This window comes from Siniperca chuatsi, linkage group LG12, assembly GCF_020085105.1.
Source record: "Siniperca chuatsi isolate FFG_IHB_CAS linkage group LG12, ASM2008510v1, whole genome shotgun sequence".
In the NCBI taxonomy this organism is placed as follows: Eukaryota; Metazoa; Chordata; class Actinopteri; order Centrarchiformes; family Sinipercidae; genus Siniperca; species Siniperca chuatsi.
The window spans coordinates 10949124-10965762 of record NC_058053.1 but is presented as its reverse complement, the minus strand read 5'-3'; the positions used below and the strand labels follow the sequence as shown (position 1 = coordinate 10965762).

General features: G+C 40.9%; 1 protein-coding gene across 5 annotated transcripts in view; it reads right to left on the bottom strand.

Moving 5' to 3' along the window:
* Window positions 1–1827: 1827 nt before the first annotated feature.
* Window positions 1828–16639, bottom strand: part of LOC122885433 (E3 ubiquitin-protein ligase SH3RF3-like) — a 92691-nt gene continuing 77879 nt past the window's right edge. For 3 of the 5 annotated variants that reach the window (XM_044216509.1, XM_044216510.1, XM_044216507.1), the window contains 3 exons: window positions 15681–16000; window positions 7711–8057; window positions 1828–6354 (listed from right to left, as the gene is read on the bottom strand). In XM_044216509.1, coding sequence (XP_044072444.1) covers window positions 6186–6354; window positions 7711–8057; window positions 15681–16000 — 836 coding nt within the window. In that variant the 3' untranslated portion in view covers window positions 1828–6185. The remainder of the gene's footprint in view (window positions 6355–7710; window positions 8058–15680; window positions 16001–16639) is intronic. The other 2 variants (XR_006380113.1, XM_044216508.1) reach the window with 2 other exon arrangements.

Genomic DNA, 16639 nt, shown 5'->3' with positions numbered 1-16639 from the left:
TTGTAACCTGTACTGGATACAGTATTTTACGTTTGTCTGTTGTTTGCTGAGCTAACAGTGTTATGCACACTACTGTAGTAGCATGACAACTGGGACATGTTTTGTTGTGATTCTCCATGTTGACTGATTTGGGTATATGGAGAGAAATCAATGATATTTTCCTCAGTCTGCAGCATTGGTCTTGTGTAGTGTTTGGTGAACTATTGTATAGTTGCACTTTCTCTGTGTACTTCATTTACAGTACTCTAATCACTGAGAATTAGACTTGCTAAAAGTGTTTTAGGTTAGCAACAGCAGTGTGTAACTGATTCAAAAAGATTAAAGTCATATGAAATATGTGTGTTTCATATGGTTATAAAGTTGTGTATAGTTTTGACAAAAGTGTTCCATTTTGCAAATGATCTGAAGTGTTGTGCAGGGTTGTGTTAATTGTGTGTAGTGTTTTGACAAACTGGGCCCTGTTTTCAAAATTGTGCTTAAGCAATCGTAAAAAACTGTAATCCCTCTCCACCCCTGTGATTCATTCTAAAAGAAATACCTAGGCTACTGTAGAGACGTCTACATTTCTTCCCCTTTTATCAGAAGGTAAGAGGATAAAGGATGATCACAAGCTTTTGCTTTAGAGGAAGATGTAGGAGACAGCAGTAGCTTAACATCTCCCCTGCCCACCACTTGGCTATATTTGAACACACACACACACACACACACACACACACACACACACACACACACACACAGGACAGCACTGTACTACCTAGTAGAGGTCTTGTTCCCTGCAGTGTCTTACCCTCCGGCTCTGTTGCCCTTCATGTGACTCAGAGCTGGCACACAGACAGGTAGACAGACAGGTCTGGTGTAAAGCAGAGGAATGCTGATCGATTCCCTGCAGGGGCCTGCAGCAGCTCGCTGGTACGCCCCGAGGAGAACCATTTCACTAAGGCACACTGTGGAGAAAGTGTGTGCATGTGTATAGATGTGTGTGTGTGTGTGTTTGTGTGCAGACTCCTTTCGCTACTCTCTGGGTGGTGCAGCTTCTGGGTGGGAAGCGATTTCTCCCCAGTTTTTCTGCCAGAGGTGAACACTATCTCTGCACTGCAGAAATCTGACAAATCGAAATTTGCTGCCTGCCTCCTGCTCGCCTCAAATATAGCAGTCTGAGTTTGTGTGTTAGTGTCAAGTTTTTCTGTGCGGGCTTACATCCAAGATAACTGCCATAACCCCTGCGCTCGCACACACACACACACACATTATCAAATACACATACCCTTGTCACCTTTTGCTAGTCACTCTAAATGCAAATGGAGGTGATCATTGGAGACGGGCCCGGCTGCTGGAGAGATGAGGTTGTCATTTAAGGGGAGTGCCAGCAACGCTCTGAAATGACCAATTACACACCTCATCCATGCCAGTGTTGGCTTGAGAACAGAAGAGAGAGAGAGGGAGAGAAAGGAGGAGGAGGATGGAGAGAAAGAGGTAAAGAGATGAGGAAAAGACAAGGAGAGTGTCAGCTTTATTTCTAAACATCCTTCACTTCGCATGTCTGTATTGATAAAGACACTGTCAGACAACTGTACCTGGAGTGTTGCTCATAAAGGCTTCATAAGCTCACAATGAGCACATTGTGAGTGCAGATAATTCTAATTAGAGCAGGATATAATATGATTCTCAGGATGAATCCTCCAAAGGGCAGCTGTAAAATCCTAATGGGCTATATAGGTAATGCGTTTGTTATGCATCAGAGTACACAAGTGTGTGTTGTTTCCTATCACTTTCTGTGTTATCTCCATTATAAAGCTACAGGGAGATGCAAAAAAAAGACACTGAAAATCTGTTTTAAAACAAAGGCATTTATTGCGAAAAATGCACTTGACATGAAAAAACAATCAAATCAGCCACGGGTCATCAGTACAAGACGATGTATAATGATCACATGGTAGAGAGCGCTGGGCATGACCAGCGCAGAGCATGACTTCAATGGCACAAAAGGCCTATAAATATGCTGCACAATATAGAATTATATATATATATATATATACTTTCTTTTTTTTCCTGTTCCCCTCACTGTACTGCTGTATTCAACCCAGCTCAGTCCTGATGACGCATGAGCGTTCACACCGCACCAAACCTTTTCATAAAGTTCCTTTTTTATGTAAAGAGCTACATACAGAGGCTCCCCTCCCCTCGCACACTCGCACACACACTCAGACACACAAGTATCCATAGGAACAAATATGGCCAACATTTAATTCAAGATGGCAGGGCGAGTGCTCAGGCTTCCTGGAACGACAAAAAAAGGGGGTGGACAGCAATTTGATATCAAGTTCAATGAAAAATTGGATGGTGTGTTTTAAATTGTGTTCATGTCCAATGGGAATTACCACAGCTGTTGATGGCTGTTCACATTTTCCAAGCCGTCACTTTGAGTTCTCAGGTGGTATTTACAACCAGGAAGCTGGGGCGAAAGACAAGCTTACATCACATAAATAAAACACAAAAGGCATGAAAACATTTGTGAAACCAGGATATTTTATGTAAATTGACCACTGTGCGGTGGTTTTATTCCTGATGTTTTAACTGTTGTAAACTCTTCTCCCCCTCACAGCATCAACCTCATGAAAAATAATAAGTTTGTTGAGATCCATTGATCTTCCGGCACAAATGAGGACTTGTGCTTTAGTTTGACCCAGTAGAAAGGAGAGTCCTCTGTTCAGCGGGCGTACAAACACATAAGAGAAACCCGCTTTTCTGAGATCTGCTGTTTTTTGTCAATCCAGTCAAACAGAACAGAAAAACAACCAGCAGGCTCATCGGGCCGATAAGAACGTAAAGAAGAGACAAAGACGGATAGGTCTGCCTGATGGAAACACTACGAGTGTGTATGTTGGCATTTGTAGGCAGTAGGCACTAGGGTTTGACTGACAGGTTCTGAAGGCCAATGCAGATATTTTTGGATTGAAGCTTCTATCTTCTACCAAAATTTGACATTTAGTTTTGACTCTTTTCATGACAAATAAACTGGCACTTATACTTGGCAGAACTACACTCAATTAAACGCTGCACAAATATCACAGTCTAGTACACTTGAGAAATAGGATTTAATAAATAGACAAAACTGGTCAATTAAACTTTAAATATGTATGTAAATAAAGAATCATTTAACAACTGCTTCAGGTCCACGCTTCTAACTGAAAAATTATATTTGTCAGTCTAGCCCTAGTCTTTTATGTGTGTGTGTGTGAGTATGTTACTTACAGTCTCCAGTTGAGCTGTGACCTGTGGAGAAATTAAATTGTTTGTGGTTTCATCTGTTGCTTCAGATGCACAGGATTACCCATACTGCACTGGCAGCAGACAGAAGATGATTGCAGACCATGCTGCTCTCTGTAATGACTGTGTGTGTGTTTTCACTTTGTAAAGTTTATTTCCCTAACATGTTCACTTTTCTTCACAGTCACACAGGGATTTGGGTTGGGGGGGTGGGGGGTGGGGTGGGTGGGGGGTGGCGACACACGTCACAAGTATAAGCTGCTTTTGTCTCGTCAGTGACAGGTCACCTCCACTTCAAATTCAAGACAAACATGAAAACATTTTTTTTTTACAAAAAACAAGAAAAGAAAAAGAAAGCTTGCTTGTTTAATTTTAAGCCTGCTCCTCTTTTTTCATTTTCACTTAGTGCTGAAAAGAATTACATGGACAAAAAAAGAATCATGTAACAACTTTATCAGACCATTAATCTAGGGAAAAAGGGGGGTGAGAGAAAACTGAATTTTTGTCTTTTGTCTTAATATAATTTCTGTTTTGTGCTTGTTTTCTGCAAGTATGTGGAGAGTTTGTTGCAAAGTCTCACATCTGAGTATTTATTCTGCAGTCACATCGTATGGGAATACGACATGGTAGATGTTTCCAAACCATTTGGACGCTGCAGCGTTTAGTTGACTCTGGGAAGCTTTTCATTATTGCATTGCAAAAAAAACAAACAAACAAACAAAAAAAAAACAAGTTGTGTTTTGACATTTACTGATTAAATGCAGATTTTTTCACAAGTGGTATTTTCTATCTGGAGTTTTGTATTTATTGTCTTTCCCATATGACATGAATGCAGTTCACCAAGGAGACTCAAGTGTGCTTAGCCAATGACAGACTCTCGCCTGGTTACGACCCCGTTAGACATTTGTGGGCTCAGCCAATGAGTGAGCCTCACTTGTGTGCACATTACCAGTGGTTGTTTGTGCTTCATTCCGGCACAAAACAGCAGGAGAGGAAAACCATTCATGCCCTTTAACTGTGTTCTTTCACTGATACATGGCCGCTATTACAATCCTGCAGACCTCTCACTCTCTGACACACACACACACACACACACACACACACACACACACACACACACACACACACACACACACACACAGTGAGCAAGTCAAACTCTCAGTTTTGCTGTGCTTCTATCTCCAGAAACAGGGGGAAAAAGGTAGATGGTTGCGGCTGGATGTAAACTAGACAAGCCTGGATTCACACTCAGGACGTAGAGATTCACAAAGCAGACTGTCTATAGACTCACTGAAGCCGTACAAAAATACTTGTTAAAGGTTGACAAGATCAGAGGAAAAGTGGTTGTCAAAGGTTGGCAGTTGTGTGATGAAAAACTTGCATCCCTGCCTTCTGACTTCAGGTGCTTTCCCCCTTCGGCCGTACATTCTTCCATGAGCATCGAATCTGCACGCTTTTGGTTTCGCGATATTGCTGCAGTCAGACAAAAACTCTCAACAGTATCTCAAGAGAAGGCTGAGGAAGAGGCAATCTTTGTGACAGAATGCGTTGTATGTTAGGTTTTGTTATTATTTTGTCCTACCAAAGAAGTTTGTGTCTGCTTAAAGAAGAAAACATGTTTGCTCTTAAAACAAAAGGCTGTCACAAGTAGCGATGGAAATCCCTTTTGTCAAATAAATAATAACGGAGCGTGTAAAACCACTGTGTGTATAGATATATTGGCAGGTTGTATCAAATATTACCAAGTGCATTCTTTGTCTCTATAATCCCACACAGAAGATCAAAAAACATCTTTTTCAATACAAATCAATTCTTTAACAAGTTTTGGCGTAACTTTTAGTTTCTTCTTACATTCAGCAATCCGTTTATGCAAATCAACCCAGCTGTGGAGGGTCTATAAAGGACTAATTTGAATTAAAAAAATGGTTGTATAAATTTATGTAAGCTATATAAATGGAAAATTAAACGCCTAATTCATATTTTGCTTTTTGCACCATTTGTTTCTAAATTAAAATTCCTGTGACAGATCATCACAGCATGACTAGTTTGGGACAACACAAACATCTATTATTAAATAAAACATAATAATGCTACATGCATTGTTATTAACATATTGGATGATAAAAAACACATGTGCTTGTTGTCACAAACTAGACACGGAGATGTGCTCACAATGATCCTGCAGTGTCGGCTCACACCTCATCGCCAGGCGATAAATCTTAACTTTTCAAACAAAGAAAGCACCCGAATTCAAGTTCTGAGGTCTCAGTAAAAAGCGGAGCTAATGCTTCTTGTGCTAGTGTTTGCTGGTGGATGATGTCAAGGAGGAGAACTGGGAGGCAGGGTTTGTCTTTCTGTGCTCTTTGAGTCTGTGTGCCTTCAGTAGTCAACATCACGTGCGGACAACGAGTCTCATGAAGCCCCTCTGACCCAGCGCTGTCCCTGGGCGCATGACGGGAAAAGCTGCCCTGCTTCCTGTGTGGCTGGTTGAAGCCAGGGATAGCTTTCCTGTATGTGTGTGTGTGTGTGTGTGTGTGAATTAGTTGGACCGATATGGGTTTCTAAAGACATTAATGATGTTTTTGCCAGTATTCAGTAGCTTTTAATTTGATTATTTTCATACCCAAAATTCCAGTGTTTCTTGACAGATTGTTCTGGGAAAAACTTCTAAAAAACGCATTTTGACCATCATGTGAAACTAAAATTCTCTATTGAAACCCAATCCTTCTTAGGGTTAGCAGCTTCTTAAAGCAAGTTTCTTTTTCGCATGTCAGTGTCTGTCTTTAATCCAAAAGTGTATGTCTGGGAAACCGATGTCGGTCCATCCTACGTGTATGTATATAGCCGTGAAGCTTGTGTGTGTGTTTTGCGACTCAGAAACAGGAACAGTGTGAGTTCTTTTGTCCACTTTTTCCAGTTCAGAAGCTCTCGACGAAGCTGCTGGGAAACAGGCCTGTCTGTCCTGTCCTCTGCAGGGTGCCTTTGTACCAGCCGTCTTCCCTCTTCTTATGGACGAACACCACGTCCCCTTCCCGCAGCTCGATCTCCGCCTCGCTCTGGGGCGGGTAGGGCACCACCACACGGTACCTGCCACACACAGAGACAGTTATGACACACACAGCGCTGTGAGCAACATGACATCCTGGAACGGCCCACCTGAAAGAATTTAATCAGTGCAGGTGTCAGAGGAGAGTTTTTTTCACAACAATCAATTCAGAGGTGTTATTCTCAGCAAACTACAGGCAGTGGTTTGTGCGTGAACAGCTGCGATGTAAAGAATGACAATACCAATGCCTAAACACTGTTCTGTGTTGTATGTATCTGGAATTATTCAAAAGCAAAAGTGTACAGTATATCAGATGTTATTCTAACCACTGTCTGTGTTTTGGTGAACCACTGTCCCACAGGGTTTGACATTTACCAAAATATTGGTAAGACAAGATTCCTTCCCTCTATGATTCTCTCTCTCTCTCTCTCTCTCTCTCTCTCTCACACACACACACACAGTGAGATAGAAGGAGCAGTTTGCATGGATGTGGTGTGATAACCAGTGCTCCCAGTACACAAGCATCCTGCTGCCAGTAGGATACATGCTACCATTAAATGCTTCATTTCTCTTCCAGTTGGAGTGTCCCTAAGTGTGTTCCTGATTTAACAGGTTTCCTCTGAGGGACATGAAGAAAGAGTGTGTGTGTGTGTGTGTCTGTGTGTGTATGAGAGCAGAACTTGGGTCTTTAAGGCTGCTGGTTTGTGTATGGTTGTACCAGTCTAGGATGAAAAGATGTTCTATTGATCATTCACAGCAGTATTAAGTGTTGCTCCAGGTCAGCACTTCAGCTCACATATAGTGTATATAAGTGTAGATATTAAACCCCTGATATTAAACCCCTGTTCTTTCCTATGGTTTGTCCTAAGTAGCTCACTAAGTAGCCAGTGGCTTATAGTGCATTCATGACTATAATTGCTTGTGTTTGTTAAATCTGATAGTAGATCAGGAATGTGTTTTTAAAAAAAATAATTCTTCTTCTAAGCAAAAGCCCCCAAATTCCACCATTTTGTCAGAATAATCAATGATTTCCTGTTAGGATCACTATGGTCAGTTGTCAATTTAAACACTCGACTGAATGGTCTAAACAGGCTGTTGCTTTACTCACAGTATTTGATGCTCTGCACATGTACATATGACTAAATATGACACACTGCATGGAACTTTTTAAACTATGATTGACAAAATACTGAAAACACTTTCTTTTGCTCTCCAAATATTGCAAAACATTTCTCACAACCTCGTGCAGCAACGTGTTGCATTTGCACCTTGCATATCTGTGTCTATGTGTGTGTGTGTGTGTGTTTATCTCTATGTGTTTCTGTATATTCATTATATGTGTTCATGTGTTTTTTTGTGTCTAATTTCTTTCTGTGTGGATGTGTGTGCGCGCCCACCTCTCTCTGGACAGGGGTTTGGGTTCAGGCCGGAGGACCATCAGAGCGTTGCTGGCGCGTGGTGCCGGGGGCGACATGGGGAAGTTGGTGTCCAGGGAACCAGACTTCCTGTGCAGAGGCTCCAGTCCCATGGCCCCTGCCATATCACTCTCAATTGGACAGGAGCCGGCTCGGCCCTGTGACGCCATCGGACAGGAACCCGATCGGTGGTGATGGTGGTGAGGATGGTGGGCAGGGTCGGCCAATGAGGGGTCGTGGGTGGGTGGGGAGGAGGGAGGTGAGCGAGGTTTCTTCTTGGCTGCCGCCCCCGACAAGAGCTTTAATAAACCTCCTGCTTTCCTCTCCTTCTGAGGATGGACAGAATTAGGGAAGAGGACAAAGGAGATAGGCAGAGAGAGAGGGCGGAACAAAACAAACAACCAGAGATGCTGGTGAGATATACAGGAATATAGGTTTCATAAGGCCTATTTTGAAAAGTGACAAGATGGTAATGACAGTGGTGTCTGTGTAAACAAAACCTCTACAGAATATTTGGTTTTCCCACAGAGCACAAATGCACTTCCTACACATTAATCAAAAACCACATTTATGAAACAAATAGAAAAATATTTTCCTGTTGCCTTTATATGACATATGGAAGAAAACTGGTAATAAAAGCACATTTGTCTCATCAGAGGGCAGACAGTAGAGGTGAGCTGTTCTCCTCTCAATATTCATATGGACAAAGTCTCAGGAATTCTAAAAAGAAATTGACATTTCCTCGCCTACCAGAGGACCGAGACATTACGGTTTTTATGCTGTTGCTTTGGTTCTGTTTGTGTTGGACACTGAGGACATGTCCCCTGCACATTTTGAAATGATCCATTTTGCCCCCCTTAAAGGAATAGTTCAAAATTTTAGAAAGTACTCATATTCGCTTCCTTTCTGAGAGTTAGACGAGACGATCGTTACCACTCTCATGTCTGTTCTCTAAGTATGGAGCTGGAGCCAGGAGATGATTAGCTTAGCTTAGCATGGAGGCTTTGTGGTTTTAGAGGAAGTTACATGCTGTAACTATGTCTTGACGAACAACAGTTTATTCATCCACCCAGTACTTCGGTGCAGCGTCTCTGCTGTTTGTCAGGCAAGATCACTGTGAGTCTGGGAAGTCAGTGCTCCCGGCTGTTGCTTCGCTAAAAAATAACGACAACAGGTAACTTCCTGTAAAACCACAAGTTGTTGTTTTTACATTTCTGTTTGTCTATGCATTAAACAAACAAGATACAGCATGTTAATTAGTAAGCTTTAGAGGTACCGGTTGGTGGATTTTTGTCAGGTTAGCTGTTTCCCCCTGTTTCCAGTATATATGCTCCGTACTTAATGCACAGACATGAGCGTGGCATCAATCTTCTCATCTAAGTCTCAGCAAGAAAGCAAACAAGTGTATCTTTTAAAATATTGCTGTTCCTTTAAACCAGTGTGTACTGACACAGAATTTTATGGTAGAGCTAAGAGCTAATTTTTTGAGTTTACCAATCATAGGAAACCAAAACCAAAATCACAGTCTTGGTTACTAATGTTGCCAGATTTGTGATATCCTGCCAAATGGTTTTAAAACAGACAGATAGTTTGTGTCTTTTAGATTTAAAAATTGTACCTCACATAACAATGTCATGTGGGCTATTTTCTATGAGCAGAACAAGTAGTTGTAGGTCAACCATCACGCCTGCTCAGTCACAATACCTATTTTGAACAGACAGGTAGCTAAACAGAGTGGTACACTAACAATCCTTCAAGCTGAATACATGTGCATCTACTGTGGTGTTAAGAATAAACTATATTGATTTTAGAAAGAGTGTTCTCTTAATGGCACCTCCAAAGGCAGTCTCATTTTTCCATTCATGCTTGAGTCATGCTTGATTATGGGCTGTACAATATTGTCCATTCAGTCAAACTCTGTGTGATACCTGGACGACAAAGCCGCTTTGTGTCTTTTGCTGCTTGGCATGATTTTACAGTCTCAGTCATGACAATGTGGATCAATACTGAGCATGCCTGAGTATAATTAAATTTTTTTTTTTGGTGCATGCATGAAGCCTCCATATCAGCTCTGTTACCATCTGTTTCCTTAATACATGGGCTGCTGGATCAAGCATCAGGTTTTGTTTTTTAAATTCATTTTCCATCAGACACTGAGAGGAAGATGCTTCTAAGAAGCATGGTGGTAAATAAACATGAAGCACCAGAGAGAGTGGAGGAGAGAAACCAGAACATCAGCTAACAACAGCTAGTGACCTGTTGGCCATATCAGCCTCCTCCAAAGTTCATTTTCGAACAAGAGAAAAACTAATTAAACCAAGAGAGATGTTGAAAAATAGCTGATTTTAAAGCTGAAGTTTGTTGCTTAATGATATCCAAAGCATGGCAAACATGACAAATATGATTAACATTTCTCATCTGCAACCACGCTATATGTAGACTTTTTGTGTTTCACCACACTCCATCCCACAAAAATGTATTAAGAGAATATACTAAAAATAAAATCACATTTTGTTCTTTTATTTAGGTGTTCGACTGCTTCAGCTGCACCTTTTAAAACAGGGCTTACAACTGTATCTAGACCACACTTAAAACTCCCTTTTACTATCGTAGCGAGCAAGCAAACTCAAAGCAAAACCTGGCACAATCTGTCCTTATAGTGGAGTCAGAGGAGGGACCTCTTCACTTTCCCAGAAAATGTTCTGTTCATTGCCAGGATGAAACAAAATACTTATGTTTAGTTGCAAAAAGGGTGAATTAACAAGTAATCATTACAAGATGGTGTAGTCCTTCATTCGTCAAGGAGTGTCCCATCGTAGATAAGGTTTCAGTCGTAGTCATCTGGACACTGTTTTCAGAATCAAGACGTTTTGGCCCCCTATCTGGAAGTCAATAGAGAATGACTTCCGGATGGGAGCCAAAACGTCTTGATTCTGAAAACAGTGTCCAGATGACTACGACTGAAACCTTTTCTACGAAGTAATAATTACCACTCAATAATTACCAGTTTCATTCTAAGAAATCACATCATATATACATTTTGGGTGCCACATTACCAAACCACAGTGTCACATGTTTTTCATCCGATTATGTGAGTAATTACAATTAACACATTTCTAATTGTCATTTTCACAGAGTTTCTGTTCTCAGGTTCTGGTGTTTGTTTCTGTGTATGTGAGCTCTCAACTTTCACCAGCTGAACTTTGTGTTTTCTTTGTGTGAATCACAGTTGCTCACAATGTTAATGCAAACCTTGTGACCTTAGAAGAAGCCTCTTAGTTGATGATTAATGGTTAAGGACTTCTCTCTGTGTTGTCTCCATATGAGAGTACTTCAAGCCATCTCTTTTCATCTCCTTTGCTCCAGTTTGAATGACTTCTCTAAGTATTATTATCATTAAACATGCTACAGTGCACATTTGATGTATTGAATACTGTACAGCCCGTCTGAACAAACACTGAGAACTTATCTGGAGATAATCGTGACTTCTAATCACGTTACACAGACAAGACACTTCTCCAGCACATTTTAAATTTTTTAAATCTTTTTTTATCACTTATTTTTCTATTGCCAGCTGATGCTGCCGACTAGCCCCTGTGGTAGGTCTGCCCAGCTGTCACGCCACATTTGCAAGCCTATGCGGATGGCTCTGTAATACTGTCGACTACTGAGCCAGGCTTGAAGCAAACCTGCCTGTGCTTCATGACACCTGTAAAATGATCAAAGTAATGATCTGTCCAGACCCCAGGAAAACAGATAACACAACACTGCAGGACGTTTTCTTGAAGAAATGAAACAGTACACCTACTACTACAGTAACAGTTATTTTAATTATTGATTAATCCATTTATTATTTTTTGATTAATCAATTAATTATGAAAAACGCCCATCATAAGTTCAGAAAGCTCAAGGTAACATTGTAAAATAGCTTGTTTTTGTCTAACAGTTCAAAAACCTAAAATGTTCAATTGACTATGATATAAAAGAGAGAAGAGCAACATATCCTCACATTAGACCTTAAACCAGCAAATATTTGGTATTTTCCCTTGATCCCTAAATTCTTTTATGTCAGCAAAATTGGGGCCTGCATAATCTAATCTGTAAAAAATAGGGCCAAACAGGATAACCTTTGACTCTGATGTCTGTTGGGAGTTCACAGGACTTTCCGCAATTTGGTACAAATATACCAACCCAAAGAGTGATCCGAGTGAACAGACTGAACATTAGAACTAAATTCAATCACTGAACCTGTAACAACCAAACTTATACATGCTGACATCTACACTGACAAACTACACTGTTACCACGTTCTTGGTAAACATACATGAAAAAACACTGTTGCCATATCTGATCAAAATCAAATAATTAAAAAGGGAAATAATAACAATTCATAGTCCTAATGACCAGTGTAAGTACAGAGGTGGGACACCACGGAAAAAAATGCTTATAAAGCAAGAGAGGCTGTATAAACACTTTGACTCAGCAGACCTACTATAGAAAATTAGCAGCATTCCTTGCTCTTGCATTGCAAATACCAAGACACAGGATGTAGGAATGTGTAGCCTTTTTGTTTAACTTCCCCCCAAAACATAAATCCCTTTTACATAAATCTAATGATGCAAGGTACTGAAATATACACACATAATATGTTACACTGCTACACATTGATGTAGAAAGAGAAAGGGAAGGTGGGAGGTGGGTTTAAAAGCGGCAGAAAAAAGTGAATAATCACTCCCTCTCCTCTTTCATCTGCAGGCTTAAAAGCTTAATCTGCCTCTTATGACTGTGTGTGCTCGCCTGTGTGTGTGTGTGTGTGTGTGTGTGTGTGTACACCAGTCAAACTGCTCCTGTTGTTCCAAAATTAACCACCAGATGGCAGCACACACTCACAATTTAACCTGTCACTCAGGTTAAGTCTAAGTGCTAAGAGGAGTGCCTTGCTCTGCGGTACACTGGCAGGATGCTGAAACTGAACTGAACCTGTAGTGTTTACTTTCTTCTTCTCTGTTCCTTTTACATACTGGTATGTCAATAAATAGCCTGTGTGTGTGTGTGTGTGTGTGTGTGTGTGTTTGTGTTTCTTTCATTCCAAATCTAAGAAACTGCACACACATAAATTAATTTAAAAACAATCACCCCTAGAAAGAATCCAGTGCCGATGATGAGTCCATTGATAAAAGCAGGTTTTGAACTTCACCTTTCAGAGTAGACGCTAGGGTGTTAAGATTGCTCAAGGTTGAGAGGAATGATGCTCTGAACGCCCGTTTCTGTCCACCCACCAAGCTAATTACTCTATCATTTACTCGCCCACGCTCAGCACTCTTTAAATGCTTTTAAGGTAAATTATGCACCAGACTCATAATATATGTAGTGAATACTTGGAAGGACTTGAATAAAAGGTATAAAGTGTATTTTTTGGCTAAATTGAAGTTATCACTATATTGATGATACATAATGTATGATTCCAGTGAATATACATTGTTGAACTGATTAATGAAGGATTATCATAGATGTATTGGCTAAACAGGAACACATGTATTTGATTACTATGTAAAGATTAGACTTATCGAGTATAGCTACACAAAATGTGGTGCTTTTGTTTTCTCTGGGCATTTTTAGACGTGAAGCCTCTCTATGAGCTGTAGGTGAAACTCACTCATGCTCGAAATTCAGAATGAGGCAGGAAGTGAAAGGCAGAATGGACGAGATGGAGGAAAGCCCGTACTGTGCCAGTTATTGTTTACTCATTGTGTCGTCCCAGTCAGCATGTGTGTGAAATCTGGAATCGGCCAATTCATTTTTAAATTAAAAAAACTATTTTGAGGTCACAATGACCTTTGACCCTTGAGTCAAAAGTGTCACCTGTTCAGTGTCTGACCAACTGTGAAATATGATCTTCAATTCTTGAGTTATGGCCACAAACGTGTTTTGTGAGGTCAGGGTGACCTTGACCTTTGACCTTTGACCACCAAATTCTAATCAGTTGATCCTTGGGTCCAGCTGGGCATTTGTACCAATATCGCGTTCACGAGAATGGGATGGACGGACAGCCCGAAACCAAACTAAAAAGAAAATCCACAGAAAAATCCAAGAGTGAAAGGGGGACAAAGCCCTGCACGCCATGTCTGAAATTTGCTAATCAAATGGATCATGGTATCTCCATATTTTTCTTGATGTACTTGTTTTCTCTGCTCACAGCTGTCAGACCTGCCGAAATCCTGCAAGCACTTCTGACAGCCATTTCGTTGGCAGCTGCCCTCCGTGCACAGACTGGAAACAGTATACAAACACATCTCAATGTCCAATGTGATATGTGTCTGTAATGCTGGCTGTGCTCTAGACAGTGTGACAGTGTGTCGAGATTTTTCATAGCTGCTTCATCATTTCCTCTGTAACGAAGACTGACTATGTGCGGCCTTATCGCCACACTGACTTCAAACCTGATGTTTCTGCTCTGCCAAGCTCAAAGCAACAAAGGTAAGTGCTGTGAATGAGGGTTAGGCTGAACAGTTTTTAAAGGGATAATATGATAAAATAGTATTTTGGGACTGAGAATGACAATAGTTGATTACTTTGTGCCAATAATCATTATCTTTAAATTTGATCTATTGAGCTATCTTGCCCAGAAACTGAGGAGTATTCTGGTTTTCCTCCAGAATTTTTATCTTGTTAGGGCGTGAAAGCTTCTGAAACAGCATTTAAATCATAAAATCCATATTGAGAAGTTGTTTTGGGTAGAGTAGCAGCTCATTTTGGCTGGGTGAGGCAGGTCATTACTTAAGATTTATAGACAGCTGAGAAAAATCATTCCAAAACAAACTAGATTTTTTTAGGCAGACATTTGATTTAAATATAACAAAAACATATTTTTTTAAAACTTGTGATTGGATAGGAGCATTCTTTAATATCAGAATGACGGGAAAGGATGACATGAACGGCTTATTTTTATCAAATGATACAGTACTTTAACTACCTTGTTCCAACTTTTGTGAGATATATATTCAGAATATGAGTTATAATCTCAACAAGGCCGCTGCCTGCTGTTCCATAGTCAATGAGCTGTTTGTCAGCTAGCCATAGATTAGCTGTCCCAGACAGTGGAGCCAACAGTGAAACAAATGGAGTTGAGACAGATGCGAGCTTTCGGTGCCATCCTTCACTGTCAGCGCAGCCTGATTTAACATCCACAGCTTTAACACTGCAGATCTCACAACATATAGGATGGCATTCAGCATTTGTGCCAGCTGCCTGAGTGAATGACACTTACTGAGGTGGGAGAGGACTACTGGCACATCACATGCACACATACAGACACACAGATTTCACATTCACAGTGCCATGGGAAATCTGCAAGACAAAACAGCTTTTTGTCACCTGATGTGGTGTTAAAGGTAATTAAAATATCTAAGGTGAGTTTTATTTACAGGATGACTGAAACGTCTGGAATCAAAGGAAGTGGAAGTGGCCTCATGTATTTCTTCTTCTAGCTCTTATTATCTGTGTGGTCTGAAACAAGAGGGATTGTGTTCTCTTAATAGAGGTGTGGACTAAAAACACACACTCAATATTTGGCTTGCCATATTGAGTTCCCTGCTCTAACAAAACAGTTATCTGACTCTACTTTCAATAATGATGGTCAGATCGCTGAAACAATCACTCGATCAATCAATTAGTCAACTGACAGAAAATGAATCTGCAATTGTGATCATCAATTAATCATTTATATTGTTTTTTTAAGCAAAAATACCAAACGTTCCATAGTTCCAGCTTCTCAGTTGTGAGGAGTTGCTGGTTTTCTTTGTCTTATGTGGTGTTTAATCAATATTTTTTGGGTTTTTCACATTATGACTGTTAAATGTTGGAGCAAAATAGCATATCTTAAAAACAATTTGATGATATTTGACTCTCAGCTGAAATGTGCTTTTGTAGTTATTTGTGAGGATGAGGCTCACCTTCTCTGCTTTGGGTGCGAGGGCGCCCTGGGCGTGGGAGGGGCCCGGCAATGGCGGCTGCAGGGGACTGGCTGCCTCCCCATTAAGGAGCACCGCTGACACGTTAGGAGGTGTGAGACAGGAGAGAGGGGAGGAGAGGGGGAGAAGGGGCCGCGAGGCGGGGGAAGAGAGGGGTGAGGGCCCTAAGCTGGGTGCTGGAGACACCATGGAGAGAGGACGACCCGATTGGCTGGGGCAACGTGAGGGGGAGGAACTCTGAGGACGCAGGGGGGAGATGGCCACCGTTGGACGCTCTGGGCTTCCAGCAGGAGGACTGTGGACTAACACAGACACAAACAAACACACACGTGTGTTAGTATAATTGTGAGAACCACCAGTCATCACCAGTCCTGAGGGGGAACATGCCAATATCTTGGGAGTTTGATTCAGTATTCTTCTTACTCAGTATCTGAGGAGAGAACTGGTATCAAAATAATCTGTGTCTCTGGTATATGTAGGTCTGTCTGGTCCACCTGCTACTGCATGAACACAGTATATTTTAACACTTATAAAAGTAAATGCACTTTCAAAGACAGACAATCCCTGGTTCCAGCAAGATGCAGACACACTATTGGATTGTTTTGTGCCAACTTTAGATTACTATAATGTCTATTTTGATATACTGAGTAATACAAAATACAATTACTTGACAAACTGTTCTGCTTAAGTCTTAAAGGCTTAAGCATAACAGTGGTAAAGGCTGCTGGAGTCTGTCCCCACATGCATTGGGTGGCAGGCAGAGAGATGGCCAGTCTCTCACAGAGATACAGTAGATGAACGCAGTTATTTACAAATTTTCATTTAGAGTTTAATAGTCTTCAATTCACCTCACTTGCACATCTTTGGTCTGACTAAAACCCACAAACACAGGGAGAACAGGCTAATCTGAGAGGACGAGGTCAAAATACAAACCACCTTGC